This window comes from Scyliorhinus canicula, chromosome 7, assembly GCF_902713615.1.
Source record: "Scyliorhinus canicula chromosome 7, sScyCan1.1, whole genome shotgun sequence".
Taxonomy (NCBI): Eukaryota; Metazoa; Chordata; class Chondrichthyes; order Carcharhiniformes; family Scyliorhinidae; genus Scyliorhinus; species Scyliorhinus canicula.
Genome location: NC_052152.1, coordinates 134,185,171 through 134,204,055, shown reverse-complemented (window position 1 = coordinate 134,204,055; position 18,885 = coordinate 134,185,171). Strand labels below are relative to the sequence as shown.

The 18,885-nt window shown below is 45.0% G+C and overlaps 1 protein-coding gene across 3 annotated transcripts in view; it reads right to left on the bottom strand.

Annotated features, from left to right (window-relative positions):
• Positions 1 to 18,885, bottom strand: part of gnas (GNAS complex locus) — a 408,925-nt gene that overhangs the window by 230,169 nt on the left and 159,871 nt on the right. Inside the window, exon 1 of one of the 3 annotated variants that reach the window (XM_038802971.1) lies at positions 997 to 1,620. The exons of 1 other annotated variant lie outside the window; for it this stretch is intronic. In XM_038802971.1, the coding sequence (XP_038658899.1) occupies positions 997 to 1,141 (145 nt within the window). In that variant the 5' untranslated portion in view covers positions 1,142 to 1,620. Of the gene's footprint in view, positions 1 to 588; positions 608 to 996; positions 1,621 to 18,885 lie in introns of those variants that run through there. One more of the 3 variants, XM_038802972.1, reaches the window with a different exon arrangement.

Genomic DNA, 18,885 nt, shown 5'->3' with positions numbered 1-18,885 from the left:
AATAAAATAGTTCTCAACTCGAAACATAATATTTCTCATGCTTGCACCCGCAGTGAAAGGTCTTGGTGTATTTTTTTTAATTATTTTCAAAAGCCTTGCAACACATTTAAAAAGAACATTCCAATCAATTCGTCCCGTTTCTCAATGTTTCCTTTAAATATAAAACTGTTTTTACTTAAAGTACAGGATGCACTGTTTTCCTGCAAAACACCATCAATCCCTGTTAATTTGTGTAGCAGTCAATAAAAACACGAGTCGCCTCCCTAGGTTTACACCATTTTAAATGCAAAAACAGGCCTCAAAAATATATAAACTTCACCAGTAAGCCTAACATTGCCAGCCTCCCTCGAACAGCTAATAATATATATTATCTCAGTTTAATACTTGGGCCCATATTATATTGAAACCCATTTCCAGCAACAACTGGCCCCCATGTTTATGCTGTTAACAGAGGCCTTCCACCTCCTCAAAACCCACATCCAGAAAGCAACACACACACACGCACACATTTCAAAAACAAACAACGCAACAATTTTACAGTTTTGAGAAAGAAACATCCAGAATTTGAAGGGCCACAGAGGCAATTACACAAAAAAATCCCAGCCAACGACGACAGCAGAAAGCCTCCATGTTGTATGATTTTTTTTTACTCCCCCTCTTGAAGCCAAGGACCTGCAACGTTTTAAAATAAAACCCCCACCTTCCTGTGCCTCAAAAGGGCTTGAACTAAAGATGTGTTTTATTGTAAAGCAAAGTGAGAATATGACCCCCACCCCACCACCCAAATAAACCATTTAATTCACGCCCCACATCAGCCCCCCCCCCCCCCCAAAAAGCTCGGAAGCTCCCCACCATGGGATCTGTCAGTGCGGCTTCGAGATGTTTCCACAGCCAATGTGTTTGGGGGGGGGGGGGGGGGGGTTGTGGTGGTCTTTCCAAACCGGGCCAGCCTCCCCACCCCACCCCACTCCCCAAATCTAAAAGCCCGGCACGTACCCAGCAGCAGGAGCCGGTGTGTAGCCCGGTAGATCTGCTTGTCCTTCTGCAGCTGCTTCTCGATTTTCTTGTTGGCCTCGCGCTGTGCCTTCTCCTCGTTCCTCTGATCCTCGGTCTTGCTGTTCCCCAAGCACCCCATGGTCATCCGTGAGATGAGCGGCCAGCAGCAGCCGCCGGGCCCCCGCTGCACAGCCACCCTTCAGAGCCGGGGGGGGAAACAGACACACACACACACGGGGGGCGGTGCTGAGGGTGTCGGGGTGCTAAAGGGGAGAGAGGCGAAGGAGAGGGAGGGAGAGCGAATGCCAGGCACCCCCTCCCTCAGCCGCCAGGCCCCGGGCCGTCGAGACACACACACACACAGAAAGAACGAGCTCCGTTCCGGCCCGACTCGGCCCCCTATATTCTCCTCTTCAAAGCCGCCTAGTGCAGACGAGAGGCCCCGGATACCCGGGCAAGCCTTTCCCACTCCTTCCCGAGTCGCCGCCCAAATAATAAAGATGGAGAAGGGAGGAGCAGAGAGAAAATGGGGGGCCCCACCAGCCCGGATTCGACGTAAATTTTCTGCCTCAAGTCAGGATGAAGGGCGACCTCCCCACCGGCCCGCTCCCAACAGCAGCCTGGCACCGGCCTGGTCCGCCTGCTTCACTGGCGGCACCCCTCCTGCAGGCGGCCGCCCGCCCCGCTCTCCGCCTTCTTTTTGTTGTTGTTGAGGGAGGAGGAGGCGGCGGCGGCCGGGTGGTGAGGTGCGGCTCCCAGGCGCAGGGTGGGCTCGGCTGGGGGTTGCCGGTGTCGGCGAGAGATGGGCAGAGACCGGGGGTGGGGAAATTGAGAGAAGGCCCCGCGGCCGCAGCCCTGTCACTTGCTCCCCGGCCTGGTGCAGGGGCCCCGGAGATCCTCTCAAACGTCAAATAAAAATCCTCTCGGCTCACTTCCCTCAGTCACTGAATTTTTTTTCGTGTCTCGGTGCTCCTTCCCTCCCCCAGAAACAATATTGCGAAGGTAAAGAAATGGAGGTAAGGTGGCGGCTTTGCACTTCTCCCGGTGTTAATTCCTCACTCCCTGTTTTTCCTCCGGCTGAAGTCCTTCTCTCTCAATTTGCCACGGTGTAAATTTTCTCTTGCTGAATTCCTTATTTTCCTCCCCCGGCCCGAATTAGGGGTTTAGTTTCCTCCGTCGCTCTTCTTTCCCTCCCCACAGAATAAGATAGGCTTTTCCCCCCTCCTTTTCAAGGGTAAAACTAGGTTTCCTTTCGGTTTGTCGTCCCAGTGGATAAAACTGCTGCTGCTGCTGCTTTTATTTTTTCCCCCCACCAACCGGTGGGTTTTCTTCTCTCCTCCTCGAGTGAATATGCTCTTTCCCGGGTGTAATTCCTTTTTTTTTGCTGGCAGCCTGGTTTGTGGTCAACACGAGCCCCAAATCTTCTGGATTTTAAAAAAAAGACGCCTACTCTCTTTATCCCCAGGTATGTCAAGATTTTTGTTGTTGAATATTTCTATATATTTTTACACGGAGCAGCCCTGACTGCTGCTGGATATGTAGAGAGGCGGAAAGAAGCAGAGAGGCACACACAAACGGGTGGGGCAAACAGCAAACTGTACCATGGGTACCTCCACTCTCACATGATAACAGAGCGTCACAGCACTACATGCCAAGGCGCTCTCTTTAAAAGGATCAGAGACGGGCACCAATATACACAATTAGGGAAAATGAAATCCATTGAATATTGTACGTACTTCATTCGACTCTGCATTCCACTGGAAAGCAACTTAGTTATTTAGATTCTGGAAAGGCCCAATCAGATTGGAAAATAGTGGGTGTAAATCCTCTATCCAAAAAAGGAGACAGACAGACAGCAGGAAACTGCAGGCCAGTTAGCTTAGCATCTGTCAGAGGGAAAATGCTGGAATCTATTATTGAGAAGGTTATAGCAGGTCACTTGGAAAATCTCAATGCAATCAGGCAGAGTCAACATGATTTTGCGAAAGGGAAATTGTACCTGTAATTAATTAGAGTTCTTTGCAGAAGTAGCAAGCAACATGGATAAAGGTAAAACTATAAAGGTGGTGTACTTAGACTTTTGACACAATGCCACATCAAAAGTTGCCACACAAAAGAGCTCATGGTATAGGAAGTAACATATTAGCATGGTTAGGAGATTGGTTGGCTAACAGAAAACAGTAGGCATCAATTGGTCATAGAAATCATAGACTTTACAGTGCAAAAGGAGGCCGTTGGGCACATCGAGTCTGCACTGGCCCTTAAAGAACACCCTCCCCAAGGTTAAATGAGTGAGCACAAATCTGGCAGATAGAGAATAATGTGTAAAATGTGAAGTTGTCCAATTTAGCAGGAGGAATCAAAAAGCAACACAGTGGTTAGCACTGCTGCCTCACAGCACCAGGGACCCGAGTTTAACTCTGGCCTAGGGTGACTGTGTAAAGTCTGCACGTTCTCCCTGTGTCTGCTCCGGTTTCCTTCCACAGTTCAAAAATATGCAGGTTAGGTGGATTGGCCATCCTAAATTGCCCTTAGTGTTCAAAAAGGTTAGGTGGGGTTACTGGGTTAGGGTGGAGATGTGGGCTTAAGTAGGATGCTCTTTCCAAGGGTCAGTGCAGACTTGATAGGTCGAATGGCCTCCTTCTGCACTGTAAATTCTATGATTCTATGATTCCCCCACGGTCCGAAAACTGGGAATAGGTTGCTCTTTCGGAGGGTCGGTGCAGATTCAATTAGCCGAATGGCCTCCTTCTGCACTGTAGGCAGTCTGTGATTTAAATGAAGAGAGATTGCAGAAGTCATTGAAGAAGGATCTGGCGGTCCTGATTTATAAATCGCAAAAAGGTAGTATTTGGGTACAGCAAGTGATTAGGAAGGTAAATGGAATATTGTCATTAATTGCAAGAGAAATGGAATACAAAAGTGGGGACATTATGCTACAGTTGTATTGGGCATTAGTCAAACCACATCTGGAGTACTGTATACAGTTTTGGTCATCTCATTTAAGAAAGGACATGATTGCATTAGAAGTAATTCAGAGACAGGTCACTCAACTGATTCCTGGGTGTGGTGGTACAATGGCGCAGTGGTTAGCACCGCTGCCTCACAGGGTTCGATTCTGGCCCCGGGTCACAGTCCGTATGGAGTTTGCACATTCTCCACGTGTCTGCATGCGTCTCCCCTCCCACAATCCAAAAAGATGTGCAGGCTAGGTGGACTGGCCACACTAAATTATCCCTTACTTGGAAAAAAAATTAAGTATTGGGTACATTGATTTTAAAAGAAAACTGATTCATAAAATAAGGTGGTTATCTTATGAAAGAAGGTTGAAAAGGCTGGGCCTATATCCATTGGAGCTCAAAAGAATAAGAGGTGATCTTAATGAAACATGCACAGTCCCGAGAGGACTTAACAGTGAATGCTGAAAGATGTTTGGCACCAGTTAAAAATGAGGAGTTCCCCATTTTCTCTGGGAGCCAGGAGTCTGTAGACCATTCTTCCCCAGAGAGCAGTGGTTCCCCAGAGAGCAGTGGAGGTAGGGTAACTAAATATTTCAAGACAGAGGTAGAGAGACTCTTGTGAGAGACTCTTGTTAATCAAAGGAGTCACAGGGTATCAGGGTGGGCAGGAAAGTGGAGTTGAGGCCACAATCAGATCAGCTATGATCCTATCGAATGGCACCACCCAAATGGCCTGCTCCCAATATATGTTCGTATGCTCTGGACGAGAGCAATTCTGGTTTAACTCATATCCATGCTAAAGTTTCCACGGGTACTACTCCAAGCATTCCTGTGAACTATGGCATATTTTCCTGTATTTGAAAACTTGTTAGCATAATATCAGCCATATTTTCATCTCTGATTTGTATGGTGTTCCTTTCAGCAGCTGACACTACTAATTTTCGATATACAAAATGCTTGTGTTAGGGAGTGGTGGGTTGATTTAGATGCTGGTATCCTTATTGTATTGTTAATTGTGCTATTTGGAGGCCATGCACTTATCAACTACAGCCCCTTTATCGGGCTCTGATCCCCATAGGATCAATATTTGCACAATTGCCTTCTGCATAGATTCATAGTACACGTTATTTGTACACAGGAAATCAAAAACTGACATTGGTAGTGCAACTAAGGACTCACTAGGGGAAAGTAGCCAACATTTTATTTGAAACAATACCATATAATAATCTTTATTTGTGTTACAAGGGGCTGGTTTAGCTCAGCTAAACCGCTGGCTTTTCAAGCAGGCCAGCAGCACGGTTCGATTCCCGTACCAGCCTCCCTGGACAGGCGCCGGAATGTGGCGACTAGGGGCTATTCACAGTAACTTCATTGAAGCCTACTCGTGACAATAAGCGATTTTCATTTCATTTCAAGTAGGCTTACTGCAATGAAGTTACTGTGAAAACCCCCTAGTCACCACAACACAGCACCTATTCGTGTACACTGAGGGAGAATTCAGAATGTCCAATTCACCTAACAAGCACGTCTTTCGGGACTTGTGGGAGGAAACCAGAGCACCCGGAGGAAATCCACACACAAACCGAGAACGTGCAGATTCTGCACAGACAGTGACCCAAGCCGGGAATTGAACCCGGGTCCCTGACACTGTGAAGGCACAGTGCTAACGCCCATGCTGCCCAATATGATAATGATTTGTTCAGAAAGCTACATGATTAAGTTGTTCATTGAAAGATTGTATTAATGATGAGAGAATCATATTGGTAGTCATTATGATGATGAAAATAATATTGTAGTCGTGCCCTGGAGGTTGTTGGCCACTTTTCTAGCAAGATTCCACCCCTCAAGTTGGGACGACTAAGACAGGAGCTATGAGAGTTGGAGACATATTGCAATTTTTTTCTTCAGCCAAAGGGTGGTAAATCTGTGGAACTCTGCCACAGAAAGCTGTGGAGGCCAAATCACTGAGTGTCTTAAAGACAGATAGATAGGTTCTTGATTAATAAGGGGATCAGGGGTTATGGAGAGGAGGCAACAGAATAGGGATGAGAAACATATTTGCCATGATTGAATGGCGGAGCAGACCCGATGGGCTGAATGTCCTATGTCTTATTGAATGTTTATCCTGTTCCCTTCTCGAGACAGGAATGCAGTGACAATGTTATATCCCGCACAAGTCTTACGGGGTAAGGGATGATCCACTACCCCGTGGATTTATTTTAGTTTATTGACAGTTCCTTTGCACAACAAAACCAAAGCAATTACAAAACAATTGCATAAAACAATAAACAGGCAACAATAAACATTCCACCTTTGCAAAGGAGACAAATCAAACACAAAACAACGACAATAAACCAAAAACAGGCAAAAGTACAATAAAGTTACCAGCATCCAAATCAACTGGCCGCCCCCTTCCAACTCTGGACAGCAGACTCACATCAGTGAAAGCCACTGGGTGTGATGCAATGATTCACCGGAGAGTCACATTGGCACGGAGCTCAGCAGAAGAGCGAGAGGGCGCCCCACTTGGGCAAAGACATGGATAAAGCGGCTATAGCTGATAGGTACACAGTCTCCAAATAGCAACAGTACACACATTAACAATTCAATAAAGATACCAGCATCTAAATCAACCTGCGCTCCCTACCCCTCCCACAACACCAGGCCGCGGGGCCTGGCGGAAGAGCGAGGGAGCACCCCATTCCAGGAACCAAGTCACAGGCAACAGGGGCAGCAGCTGACAAACATATGGCTTCTAAACATTGAGCAATATACAATTGAGAGTACAAAAATTCTCCCTCCCCCCTGCAGAGCCAGCAGTAGACCCGCATCAGTGAAAAGTTGCTAAACCTATCAGAGCATGGAGTGAGAGAGATATTCCAGAAACTCCAGGCTGTTAGAAGCAAGAGCGGGGCTCAACAGACAAGCCCACAGCCTCTAGGCAGTAAACAGTTAATTACAGTAACAAGCATACCACTTCCAAACACGCCATATAAACAGGCAACAATACAAAAACGCACCCAACATTTTACACTGCTTCCAAACCGGCAGCAGTAAATAATCCCACCAGCACAATAAAGTCACTGTTAGTCCACAAGGTATCTCAACACAGCCTTCAAGTTCTTCAGTGGAATTGGGCCGCCACCCCTCCTCCCCTGCAGGACCAGCATCTGATCACATGACACCACTCAGTCCAAGGTCCACGCCACAGGAATAAAGGAAGGAGTAATAAGCAACCCAGGCTTCAAAACATGAAACAATCAAAAGTCAATAAACAGTCAATATTGCAACAAAAATATCAGCAAACAGCATGAACAGACCCTCCCACGTCTTCAGTCCAGTAGGAGGCTAGCCAAAACCTCACCTCGCCTCACTCCAGGTCAAAGAAGCAGATGGGGCAACAGTAAGCAAATCCACAGCCTCCATGTAGCTGCAGCATTGTCCAAGTCACTACTCCTCTCCCTCTGGCTCTGAGAAAGCACCCCTCTCCTCTCTTAAGTCCGGTAGCAGGCCAGCCACTACGTCCAGGTCAAAGCAGAAGGGGCAGAAAACAGAAACTAAGCCTGCAAGCAGTTTGCTGCTGAAAGCAGGAGCACACCGAACGCACAACCTCCAGCCACCTAGAGAATGGGGAATGTGAGCTCCCTCAATAAGGGGGTGGGGGATCCTTAACATGGATCATGTGTCTTTCTATAATAATCAGAATCTTTATTGTCACAAGTAGGCGTACATTAACACTGCAATTAAGTTACTGTGAAAAGTCCCATTCCAGCGCCTGTTCGGGTACACAGAACTCAGAATGTCCAAATTACCTAACAGCACATCTTTCAGGACAAGTGGGAGGAAACCGGAACACCCGGATGAATGGGGAGAACATGCAGACTCCGCACAGACAGTGACCAAGCCGGGAATCGAACCTGGGACCCTGGCGCTGTGAAGTAACAGTGCTAACCACTGTGCTACCGTGCTGTCCATGAATAAAGTCGACCAATCAGGCACTGACTAGAGAAGACCCTGTTGCGAACTACTAGAACTGCACATAATAGTTCATGCGTTAAATAAAATTTAGAGAGTTGTGAACACAGCCCAGTCCATCACGCAAACCCGTCTCCCATCCACTGACTGTATCTACATCTCCTTCTGCCTTGGGAAAGCGGGCAGCATAATCAAAAGACCCCTCCCACCCTTACTTTTCCAATTTTTTCCATCGGGCAGGTGATACAAAAGTCTGAGAACACACCATGAACAGATTCAAAAAAACAGCTTCTTCCTCACTGTTACCAGACTCCTAAACGACCCTCTTATGGACTGACCTTATTAATACTACACTCCTATATGCTTCACCCGATGCCAGTGTCTATGTATTTACATTGTGTGCCAGTGTTGCCATATTATGTATTTCCTTTTTTTTTCATGTACTAAATGATCTGTTTGAGCTGCTTGCAGAAACATTCTTTTCACTCTACCACGGTACACGTGACAATAAACAAATTTAAATCCAATAAGTTTTGTTTTTCTCTACAACTCTATGTGAAATCTTTGTTGCCCCTTATAAGAATTAACTTAAGGACTTGTAAAATGCCAAGTATAACAATGCAGTTTGTTTCAATAGTCTTTCAAGGCTTGGAACTATCACAACTATAGTTGTGATTTGCAACTATCCCTTAAAGTTGCTGGCTGGACTATGGTTCTCGGAGCATCCACAATAAAATGGTCATTCTTATGGGACTTTATACAAGGAGATAGCATCACCGAACATACACATTTTTCAGAAAATGTACCACTGGACAGTTGTAAAGTATAGGACCTTTCACTGATTTCCCTGCACCACCGACCCCGCACCGCCCCAGTCTAAAACTATCGTGCACCTTTGGACTAGTTAAGGTAGCATACATTAAGATTTGAACCTGGGACCTTCCTCACAATACACCTCAGAACTCTTATGGTCTACTGGGACACCAGTCAAACTCAAGTGGTGCATTCCATACAAACGCTAGCATTTTTAAAATACATTTGTCGTATAAAAATCCTTTTCTGAATCTGCACAATAGCAGCAGGATAGTAATTAATTGTTCTTCTCAAAAAACAATTGTGTCCCCTACTGTCATGCAAATTCTGACTTGTACCAAGGTATATTTCCAAAGTCCACTGGTAGCTCTCCATGTGGCCATTTTTTATTTCCAAGCCTTGAAAGACTATTGAAACATGATGAGTACTACAGCTGAGTTCAAGTTTCTCCTCATCCAGAGCACTGAATACTGATAAGATGTAGAAATCCTGGTTTATTTTAACCATCCCTCGGGGTCAACTGTAGAATCACAAATTACTCTCCTGATTGTGATCAACTAATTCAATATAAACTATGAATGAATCCGTATGTTAAACCAAATATTCCTGGAAAAATAACATGCATCTCCTCACCAATGAGATTGAAGAATTGAGAAAGAATCAGCTGAACTATAGAGTTATATCAGGTAAAGAAATTGTAGCCACCGAAGTTGGCCATTCCCTAAATACAAAATGGAGGAACGCAAAGCTTGCAGGTTAAAATGGTCAATGTTTGCATCACCAGCAGGCTGCACCAAGCAAATGTGGATTCTGTCTGCGAAGAGAGCAGACAGCACAGAAACGAACATTCCGCATACTAATGAGGCAATCTCCGGGATAGTTAACATAGCAATGGAACAATCCCAGGGACAATGGACACAAATGGGGAAGTGATTGCAACAGTGTATGGGAAACCAGACACCCCGGCACCAGCGGGGTCCGAAAACAAAGCACCTGAAAGCCCGCTCAGTAGCCAAGGAACAGCCTCAGTATTGGGGGGATTCAAACATATCGATTGGGAAGAGACCCAATCGATTCCCAGCAGGAAAAGGGTCCGCCCAAAAGGGCGCGGAGCCCTGGGACCTATAAAAGACAGGTCTCACACTTAGTTAGTTCTTCTTGTCCAGCCCTCCTCTCCTCCTTGACCAGCCCTCCTCTCTGGACCAGCATTTCGACCAGCTTTGCCAAGAAGACCTTGAACGAGAGAGAGGAGGGGTTTGGGACAGCAGCCGCCAGAAAGTAAGTCTCACAACGATCGCTACCAGAGATAGACACTCCTGACCCTTTTTAACCCGTACCAACCTGAAGTCTGCAGACCAGAGCAGAGCAAGAGGCCTTGTCCCCTGATCCATCAGTTCCCTTGAGATAAGTATTAGTTTATTTAGCTGTAGGAATACTTTAATCCTCTTAGCGTGTGCATGGGTAATATTATAATTGTATTATAATAAACTCAGTTGTTTGAACTTACTAATTGGTGTATGGTTTTATTGCTTTGAACTTAACCTTGAAACTTGTGGCGGTATCTTAACGATACCTGGCGACTCCAGAGCTAAGTAACGAAACAGAGCCAAATTGAGTGTTAAGCACACTCACCCAGAACGAGCAACAAAATAAAGAAGGGGAAAAAATGGATCTGGGTAAAAGAGACCAGTAAAAGTAAATGAATTTAAAAATTGGAAGTTGTTAAAATATTTAAACACAATTTTGAGGCGATACTGTCATTCCCTCAGGTCCCAAATGCCCTATTTCCCTCACGGCACCATTAGCAGCACTTCCAGAAAGTTATGGCACAAATTATTGGATATAAATCAAGCTGCTAGGGTAAAAAAACTCACTAAAGGTGTACACTGTGAGATGCCAGTCTAGCAAGATTCAACTTGTTACTCCTGAACTCAACAGAGTGCCGAGCTCAGCAGAGTGACTTCATTCATAATCCATTGAAAACCTCAAGTTGACATTATTTGCCAGTCAGGTTTCCACCCCTGCCATAGTACTGGAAAAGTTCTCAGAGTCACAAATGACATCCTATGTGAATATGTGAACATGGAACAAGAGTAGGCCATTCATCCCCACGGGCGTGCTCTGCCATTTAATAAGATCATGGCTGATCTGATAGTAACCTCAAATCTGCATTCCGCCTACGACTGATAACCTATCATCCCTGTAAACTGTGACTGTAAACTTTCCTTCCTTGTCCTTCTTGAACTGTCTGCAGATATTGCCATGGTTGACCACACCAGCCTCCTCCAACACCTCTCCACTGCTAGGTGTGGGACTACTCCCGCTTGGTTTCATCCTTATCTATCTGATTTTAACTAGAGAATCACTTGCGATATCTTCTCTTCCTGATCTCACACTGTTACCTCTGGTGTCCCCGAGGATCTATCCTTGGACCCCTTCTATTTCTCATCTACATGCAGTCCTTTGGTGACATACAAAGGCACAGCGTGGGCTTTCACAAATATGGCTGACACCACCCAGCTTTTCCTCATCATCATCTCCCTCGACTCCTCCACTATTGCTAAATTATCAGACAGTACCTTATGAGCCAAAATGTTTTCCATTGAATTATTTGGAAGACTAATGTGATTGTTTTCCATCCCTGTTCCAAACTTCGTTCCCTAGCTATTGACTCCATCTCTTTCCATAGATTCCCCAGAGTGTAGGAGGCCATTCATTCCGTTGAGTGTGCACCGACCCTCTGAAAGAACACCCGACCTAGGCCCACTCCCCCGCCCTATCCCCGTAACCCCACCTAGCCTGTACTTCTCTGGATGCTATGGGGCAATTTAGCATGGCCAATCCACCTAAACTTTGGACTGTGGGAGGAAACCCACATAGACACTTGGAGAATGTGCAAACTCCACGAAAACAGTCACCCAAAGCTGTAATTGAATCAGAGTCCCTGGTGCTGCAATGCTAGCCACTGTGCCGCCAAACTGTCTGAGATTAAGCCAGTCTGTTCACAATCTAGGGTGTCATGTTTGATCCTGAAATGAGCCTCTGATCTCATATTCATTAAAATCTCCATAACATCACCTGACTTTGCCCCATTATCAGTTCATCTGCTGCTGAAACCCTCATTCATGCTTTTGTTACCTCTCGACCAGACTATTCCACTGTATTCTTGGCTGGTCTCCCACATTCTACCTTCAGTAAACTGGAAGACACCCAAAACTCTGCTGCCCATGTCTTAACTCACACCAAATCCCGTTCCTCCATGTCTTAACTCACATCAAATCCCATTCCTCTATCATCCCTGTACTCTCTGACCTTTATTGGCTCCCAGTCAAGCAACAGCTTGATTTGAAAATTCTCATCCTTGTTTTCAAATCCTTCCATGGTCTTGTACCTCTCTATCCCGGCAATCTCCACCAGCCCCACAACCCTCCAAGATATTGAAGCTTTTCTAATTCTGGCCTCTTGTGCCTCCCCAATTTTAAACTGATTCAACATTGGTGGTCGTGAGTTCACAAAGCTCTGGAAACTCTGCACCTCTGGCACTTCACTTGTCTCCTTTAAGACACTCCTTAAAACCTACCTCTTTGAGCAAGCTTTTGGTGATCTGACCTAATATGTGGTTCCGTGTCATAGTTTGTTTATAATGCTCCTGTGAAGCGCCTTATAGAATTTACAGTGCAGGAGGAGGCCATTCGGCCCATCGAGTCTGCACCGGCTCTTGGAAAGAGCACCCTATCTAAGCCCTATCCCTATAACCCATCTAACCTAAGGGCAATTTAGTATGGACAATCCACCTAACCTGCACATCTTTGGACTGTGGGATGAAACCGGAGCACCCGGAGGAAATCCACGTAGACACGGGGAAAACGTGCAGACTCCGCACAGGCAGTGACCCAAGCGGGACTTGAACCTGGGCGCTGTGAAGCCATAGTGCTAACCACTATGCTACCGTGCTGCTCCCTATGCTACCGTGCTGCCTTGTGAGACTGTATTACATTAAAGGCACATATGAGTTATTGTTATTACTTCTGCTCGATCATAACTTCTCTCTCCATCTTCAATGTATCAAAAACTCAAAGCTGACTAGATGCCTTGCCAAACTAGTGATTTTGGACTCTTAACATTGGTCAATCAGCAGCGATATTTAAGACTTTAAAACACCTTCAACACCAACTATATATGATACATATTAACTATGTGCTAGAATGTGTATATGACACACTAACTGTATATTGGCAATTGACATAAGTTAAAAGGTCCCAACATCAATGTAGACGTCTGAGTGCAATGGTAGGAGTCTGGATATCAAAGGATGACCTCACTCAGTCACACTGGATAATTATTGATCTTCAATAGAAAAATGAATGCAACGCTTATTTGAAATAGAAAATTGCTTTTATCAGGCAGTTCTGTTTGGATTCTGAAGTATCATTCCAACAGTTGAAAGAAATCGCAAAATTTCAACCCAATTGATGTTATAAATGTATTAATACTAATGCTAAAGGGGCAGCACAGTAGCATAGTGGTTAGCACATTTGCTTCACAGCTCTAGGGTCCCAGGTTCGATTCCCGGCTTGGGTCACTGTTTGTGCGGAGTCTGCACGTTCTCCCCGTGTGTGCGTGGGTTTCCTCCGGGTGATCCGGTTTCCTCCCACAGTCCAAAGATGTGCAGGTTAGGTGAATTGGCCACGCTAAATTGCCCTTAGTGTCCAAAATTGCCCTTAGTGTTGGGTGGGGTTACTGGGTTATGGGGATAGGGTGTGGGTGTGGGCTTGGGTAGGGTGCTCTTTCCAAGAGCTGGTGCAGACTCGATGGGCCGAATGGCCTCTTTCTGCACTGTAAATTCTATGATATCTATGATGGCAGTAAGTGTTAATTCTAGATTCAGGAATTATTCAGGAGAGAATGTTGTGAAATTTAAATTCAATAAAAATGGTGACATTTAAATTCAATAAAAAATCTGGAATTAAAGTCGAATGATGACCATGAAACCAATGAAACCATAGTTGTAGAAACCCATCTGGTTCACTCATGTCCCTTAGGGAAGGAAATTTTACCTGGTCTGGCCTACATATGATTCCAGATCCACAGCAATGGGGTTTATTCTTTTGGCCCCGCAAGGGCAATTCGGGATGTGCAATAAATGTTGGGCCAGGCAGCGAAGCCCATATCCCATGAACAATACATTTTTGTAATGTTTCATCTGTTGGAACTCCAAATGTATTAAAACTGAGGCATTGTAGACAAATGGAGGCCATCTCAAGCTGGAGGAAAGCACATGAATTCACCATATTGACATAGTTTGTAATGTTGTAAAACACTTGCCCATATTCTAAACAGCAAACAAAAACTATGATAAAATTGGTCACAAACTGTAACTAAATATAATGCACTCAAGTATTCTTGCATTTGGGAATTTAAGAAATTTATTTTGGGGAAATAGATTTTTAAGGATAATCTGCTACAATTAATACAGGAGGCATACAAGACATTTATAATGATGCAAATAAAAATTCAATGTCTTCTCAGTCACGTCGAATTTTACAGCACAGAAACAGGCGATTTGGTCCAACAGGTCTCTGCAGGTGTTTATACTTCACACAAGTCTCCTGCTACCTCACTTAATTATACAGTATAAGCATTACCTTCTATTCCTTTCTCCCTCTAGCTTCCCACAAAATGCATCTATGCTAATTATCTCATCCATTCGACATGGTAGCAAGTTCCACATTCTCACCAGTTTCAATAAAGAGGTTTCCCCCAAATTCCTTACTGTGTTTAATGGTGACTATCTTATATTTTGTTTTCCCACAAGTGGAAACATGTTCTCTATTTCAATCCTTCAATCCCCTTAATAATGAGAAGACTGAAAGGTTTTTAAAATAAAGAGAAAAAGCCCCAGCCTATCTCGTCTTTCCTAATAATTGTGCGCCCTCTCGGCTCTAGTATCATCCTTATCAGTATTAATTTCTATGAAGTCTCTCCAGTGGCTCTATATCATTTTGTTAAAATTGGGACTTGTGCAGCCTACATTTAAGCAGTCAGCTTTCAACACCTAGCAAATACTCTCCTTGGACAATTCATGGACCTCAAGATACAACAGTGTGAGTAATCACAATTGTGCACTGTTATTACAGTTAACTGAACCACTGAAATGAATGACAGTATTGTATTTTAAGTTATATAACAAACTAAGCTTTCAGGTCAGTTATTTACTTGGTTTTCAAGTGTCCTGTTACCAACACACATGCCTATATCTAGGTACAGAGTCCTCTTGTGCATCACTGGTAATAATATTATTCATTGAAAAGAGAGGAAAGCAAAAATGTATTCTAAACTAAAACTCTGCAACGTATTAACTCAAAAGCATAACACTAAAGGCCATTCCACTCATCAAGCCCATTAATCTCCACAAGTCACCTATAAACACTTCCTTCCAGAAGTAATTAACCACAAGCACAACAGTGAAAACCATCAACTTTGTGAAACTTTTCCTAACCCTGCAATGGTAAGCAAGAGAAAAATGCCAAGATTTTAATCAAATATTGTAATTCACATTATGGGACCAAATCCATTCTACAGATGACATATCCATGACGACAGGCCAAGGGCCACATATATTCCACAGCATTTGATCTATATTTATGGCTACAACCTACAATCTCATTCCTTTTTTAAAATAAATTTAGAGGAACCAATTCATTTTTTCCAATTAAGGGGCAATTTAGCGTGGCCAATCCACCTATCCTGCACATCTTTGGGTTGTGAGGGCGAAACGTACGCAAACATGGGGCGAATGTGCAAACTCCACATGGACAGTGACCCAGAGCTCGAACCTGGGACCTCGGCGCCGTGAGACAGCAGGGCTAACTCACTGCGCCACCGTGCTGCACACAATCTCATTCCTAACGAGATATTATGTCAGACAGGGATTTCAGATCTGCAAGAAAGACAGATTTGCAGGCTAGTTTAAACAAAGAAGTTATATTAATGTTAAAGAATTACCCACATAAAGACTGGCCAGAATGTAAAACCAGACTGAGCATCAATAACAAGTAATGTGTGACCGTATCCAACAAAATCTCTCCAAATTTATATATATGGGCCTAAAAGGCAGGTCAAAATTGAAATAGGCTGAATAAAGGAATCCAAAAATAGATACTAATTATTAATTTTCATTTGGATAGTTCAACAAGAGATTTCAAGATAGTTTATTAAATCAGCCCAAACACAATAATATGATCCACATTCTTGTGACGAAAAGTTGAAAAGGAAATGTGAGCACACCTAGAGGCAATATTCCAGGCCACTTACAGAGCCACTGAAAAGCAACAACCAGAAGATTGTCTTTTGGGTGGAGTGGGGTAGGAATTGCAATTAGATTTCTTCCTCCGCTTTAGTCTAAATTCAAGCTCCCAAACTGTTCGATCCAGAGGGTGAAATACCATGGGCTGAATTCTCCATAGCCAGACTCCGAAATCGGGATCGGCGATCGGGCAGAGTATGGCTTCCGACGCCAGAATCGGGGCAGGAGCCGGTTTGACTCCGGTCCGTGATGCTCCCCCCCTCCAAATCGGCATAATCAGGACGCACGTCGTGACCAGTTGCAACAGTGTTGCTGCATCATCGGCCAGCCCACCTACAATTCTCCAGCCCCAATGGACCGAGTTCAGAACGGCACAGGCCACGTGTGGTCCCAGCGGTCGGGAACCCGGTGTGCCAGCTGTATACAGTGTCCAGAGCCACCACACTCGTCCGGGATCTGTGGCGCCGCCCGGGGGGCTTCTGCTAGGGCTGGGGTTTCTAGTCAGTGGCAACCCATCAGCATGCTAATGGTTGGGGGTGCCACCATCTTAATGCTGTTGACAGTCAAGGAGAAGATTCGATTCTTTCTTGTTGGAAATGGTCATTGCCTCACAAATGTGATGCAAATGTTACTTGTCACTTATCAGCCCAAACATGAATGTTGTCTCGGGCTTGCTACATACAGATATGGACTGCTTCATCAATCGAGGAGTTGCAAATGGAGCTGAAAGCTACACAATAAAGGAACACCCCAACTTCTGAGCTTATGATGGAGGGACGGTCACTGATGAAGCAGGTGAAGATAGCTGGTGTTAGAACACTGCCCTGAGGAACTCCTGCAGCGATGTCCTGGAGCTGAGAGACATGGGGCTGGTTTCTCCTTCCCGTCGCGCCACATTGCTGTTTCGCCCCACCGGTGGGATGCTCCGTTACGCCGGCCGGTCAATGGGGTTTCCCTATATGGGGCTGCCTCACGCCGTCGGGAAACCCCCAGGTTGCCAGCAAAACGGAGCATCCCGCCGGCAGAGAATCCAGCCCATGGTCTGCAACAAACATAACCATCTTCCCTTGTACTGACACCAGCCATTGGAGAGTTTTCCCACCGATTCCCATAGACTTCAATTTTTCTAGGGCTCCTTGATGCCACATTCATTTAAATGCTGTCTTTTTGCCTCTCCTCACTTCTGGAATTCAGTCCCTTTATCCATGTTGAACCCAGACTGCCATCAGATTGAGAGCCGAGTGACCCTGATGAAACCCAAACTAAACAATAAGTGTCGCTTATTAGTACTGTCGACACTACCTTTCACCACTTTGGTGATGACTGGTAGTAGATTGGTGGGGCTGCAATTGGCTGGATTGGAATTGTCCTTTTTTGTGAACAGGACATACATGAACAATTTTCCGTTTTGGGTGGATATTAGCCTTGTAGCTGTACTGAAACAGCTTGGCTTCAGGGGCAGTTGGTTCTGGATCATAAGTCTAGGGTGCAACAGCAGAGATGTTCTCAGGACCATACCGTTGCCATGTACAATCGACTCAACTATTTCTTGATTTTGTTTTTTAGGTATGCTTGGTGCTGATCCTTCTCATCTTATCGGACCAAGGTTGATCCTCTGGCTTGATGGTAATGTTAGAATAAGGGTTATGACAGGCCATGAGGCTATAGATAGTGGTGGAATACAACTCTGCTGCTGATGGTCCACAATGCCTCATGTATGCCCAGTTTTGAATTCCTAGATCTGTTCTGGATCTATCTCATTTAGCACACTGCATAATGGTATCCTCTGAGTGAAGACCATACAGTAGATATTGTGCACGAGATGAAGTAGGTTTTCCCCCTCTTGCCAGTTTTGCCACCTTCTGCTGTAGGCACAGTCTGACAGCTGTATTTGTTGGAACAGGTGCCACTCTTGCTGATGGGTGTTGAAGTCCCCTTCCTAGAGTACACTGTGCCTTTGCTACCCTCAAACGTGTCTTCCAAACGGGTGTTCAAAATGGAGGACAACTGATTCATCAGCTGACGGAGAGCAGCAAGTGGTTTTCTTGCCCATGGTTAATCTGATGTCAGAGATCTCATGGGGTCTGAAGTCAATGCTCAGGAATTCCAGGGCCACTCCCTCCTGACTCTGTGCGTCACCTTTGGTGGGTCTGTCCTGCTCATGGGAGGTCAGGATGGTGAGGGAGGTCTGACATTAGCTGGAAGGTTCTCAAAAGTCTGTATGACTTTTGTTTTTTATGAGATGTGGGCATCGCTGTCAAGGCCAGCATTTATTTGTTGCTAACCCCTAATTGACCAGGAGTGACGTGCTGGGCCGTTTCAGAGGGTGGTTAAGAGTCAACCACATTGTTGTGGGGATGGGGTCGCATGTTTTCCAGACCAGGTAAGATATCCTTCCCCAAAGGACATTGTGAATAAGATGGATTTTTACAACAATCAATAGTTTCATGCCATCATTACAGAGACTAACTTTATATTCCAAACGTATTAATTGAATTCAAATTCCACCAGCTTCCGGTGATAGGCACATGAAATCCTAGAGCATTAACCTGGTTTTTTTAGTCCAGTGACATAACTACTATTCCACCATCTCCCTATAAATGTGCCAGGTTGTTCTTGACTAAGCTGTGGGACAGTTTTCCTAATTTTGGCACAAGTCCCCAGAAAGTATGAGGACTTTGTAAGGTCGATGGGACTGTGTCCACTTTGTAGTGTCTAGTGCCCACATCAATGCTGGGTAGTCTACTGATTTTATTAATATGGTTTTGTGCAGCAGTCTGATACAACTTCCTTGCTTGCTAGGCCATTGCAGAGAGGGTTGAGAGTTAAGAGTCA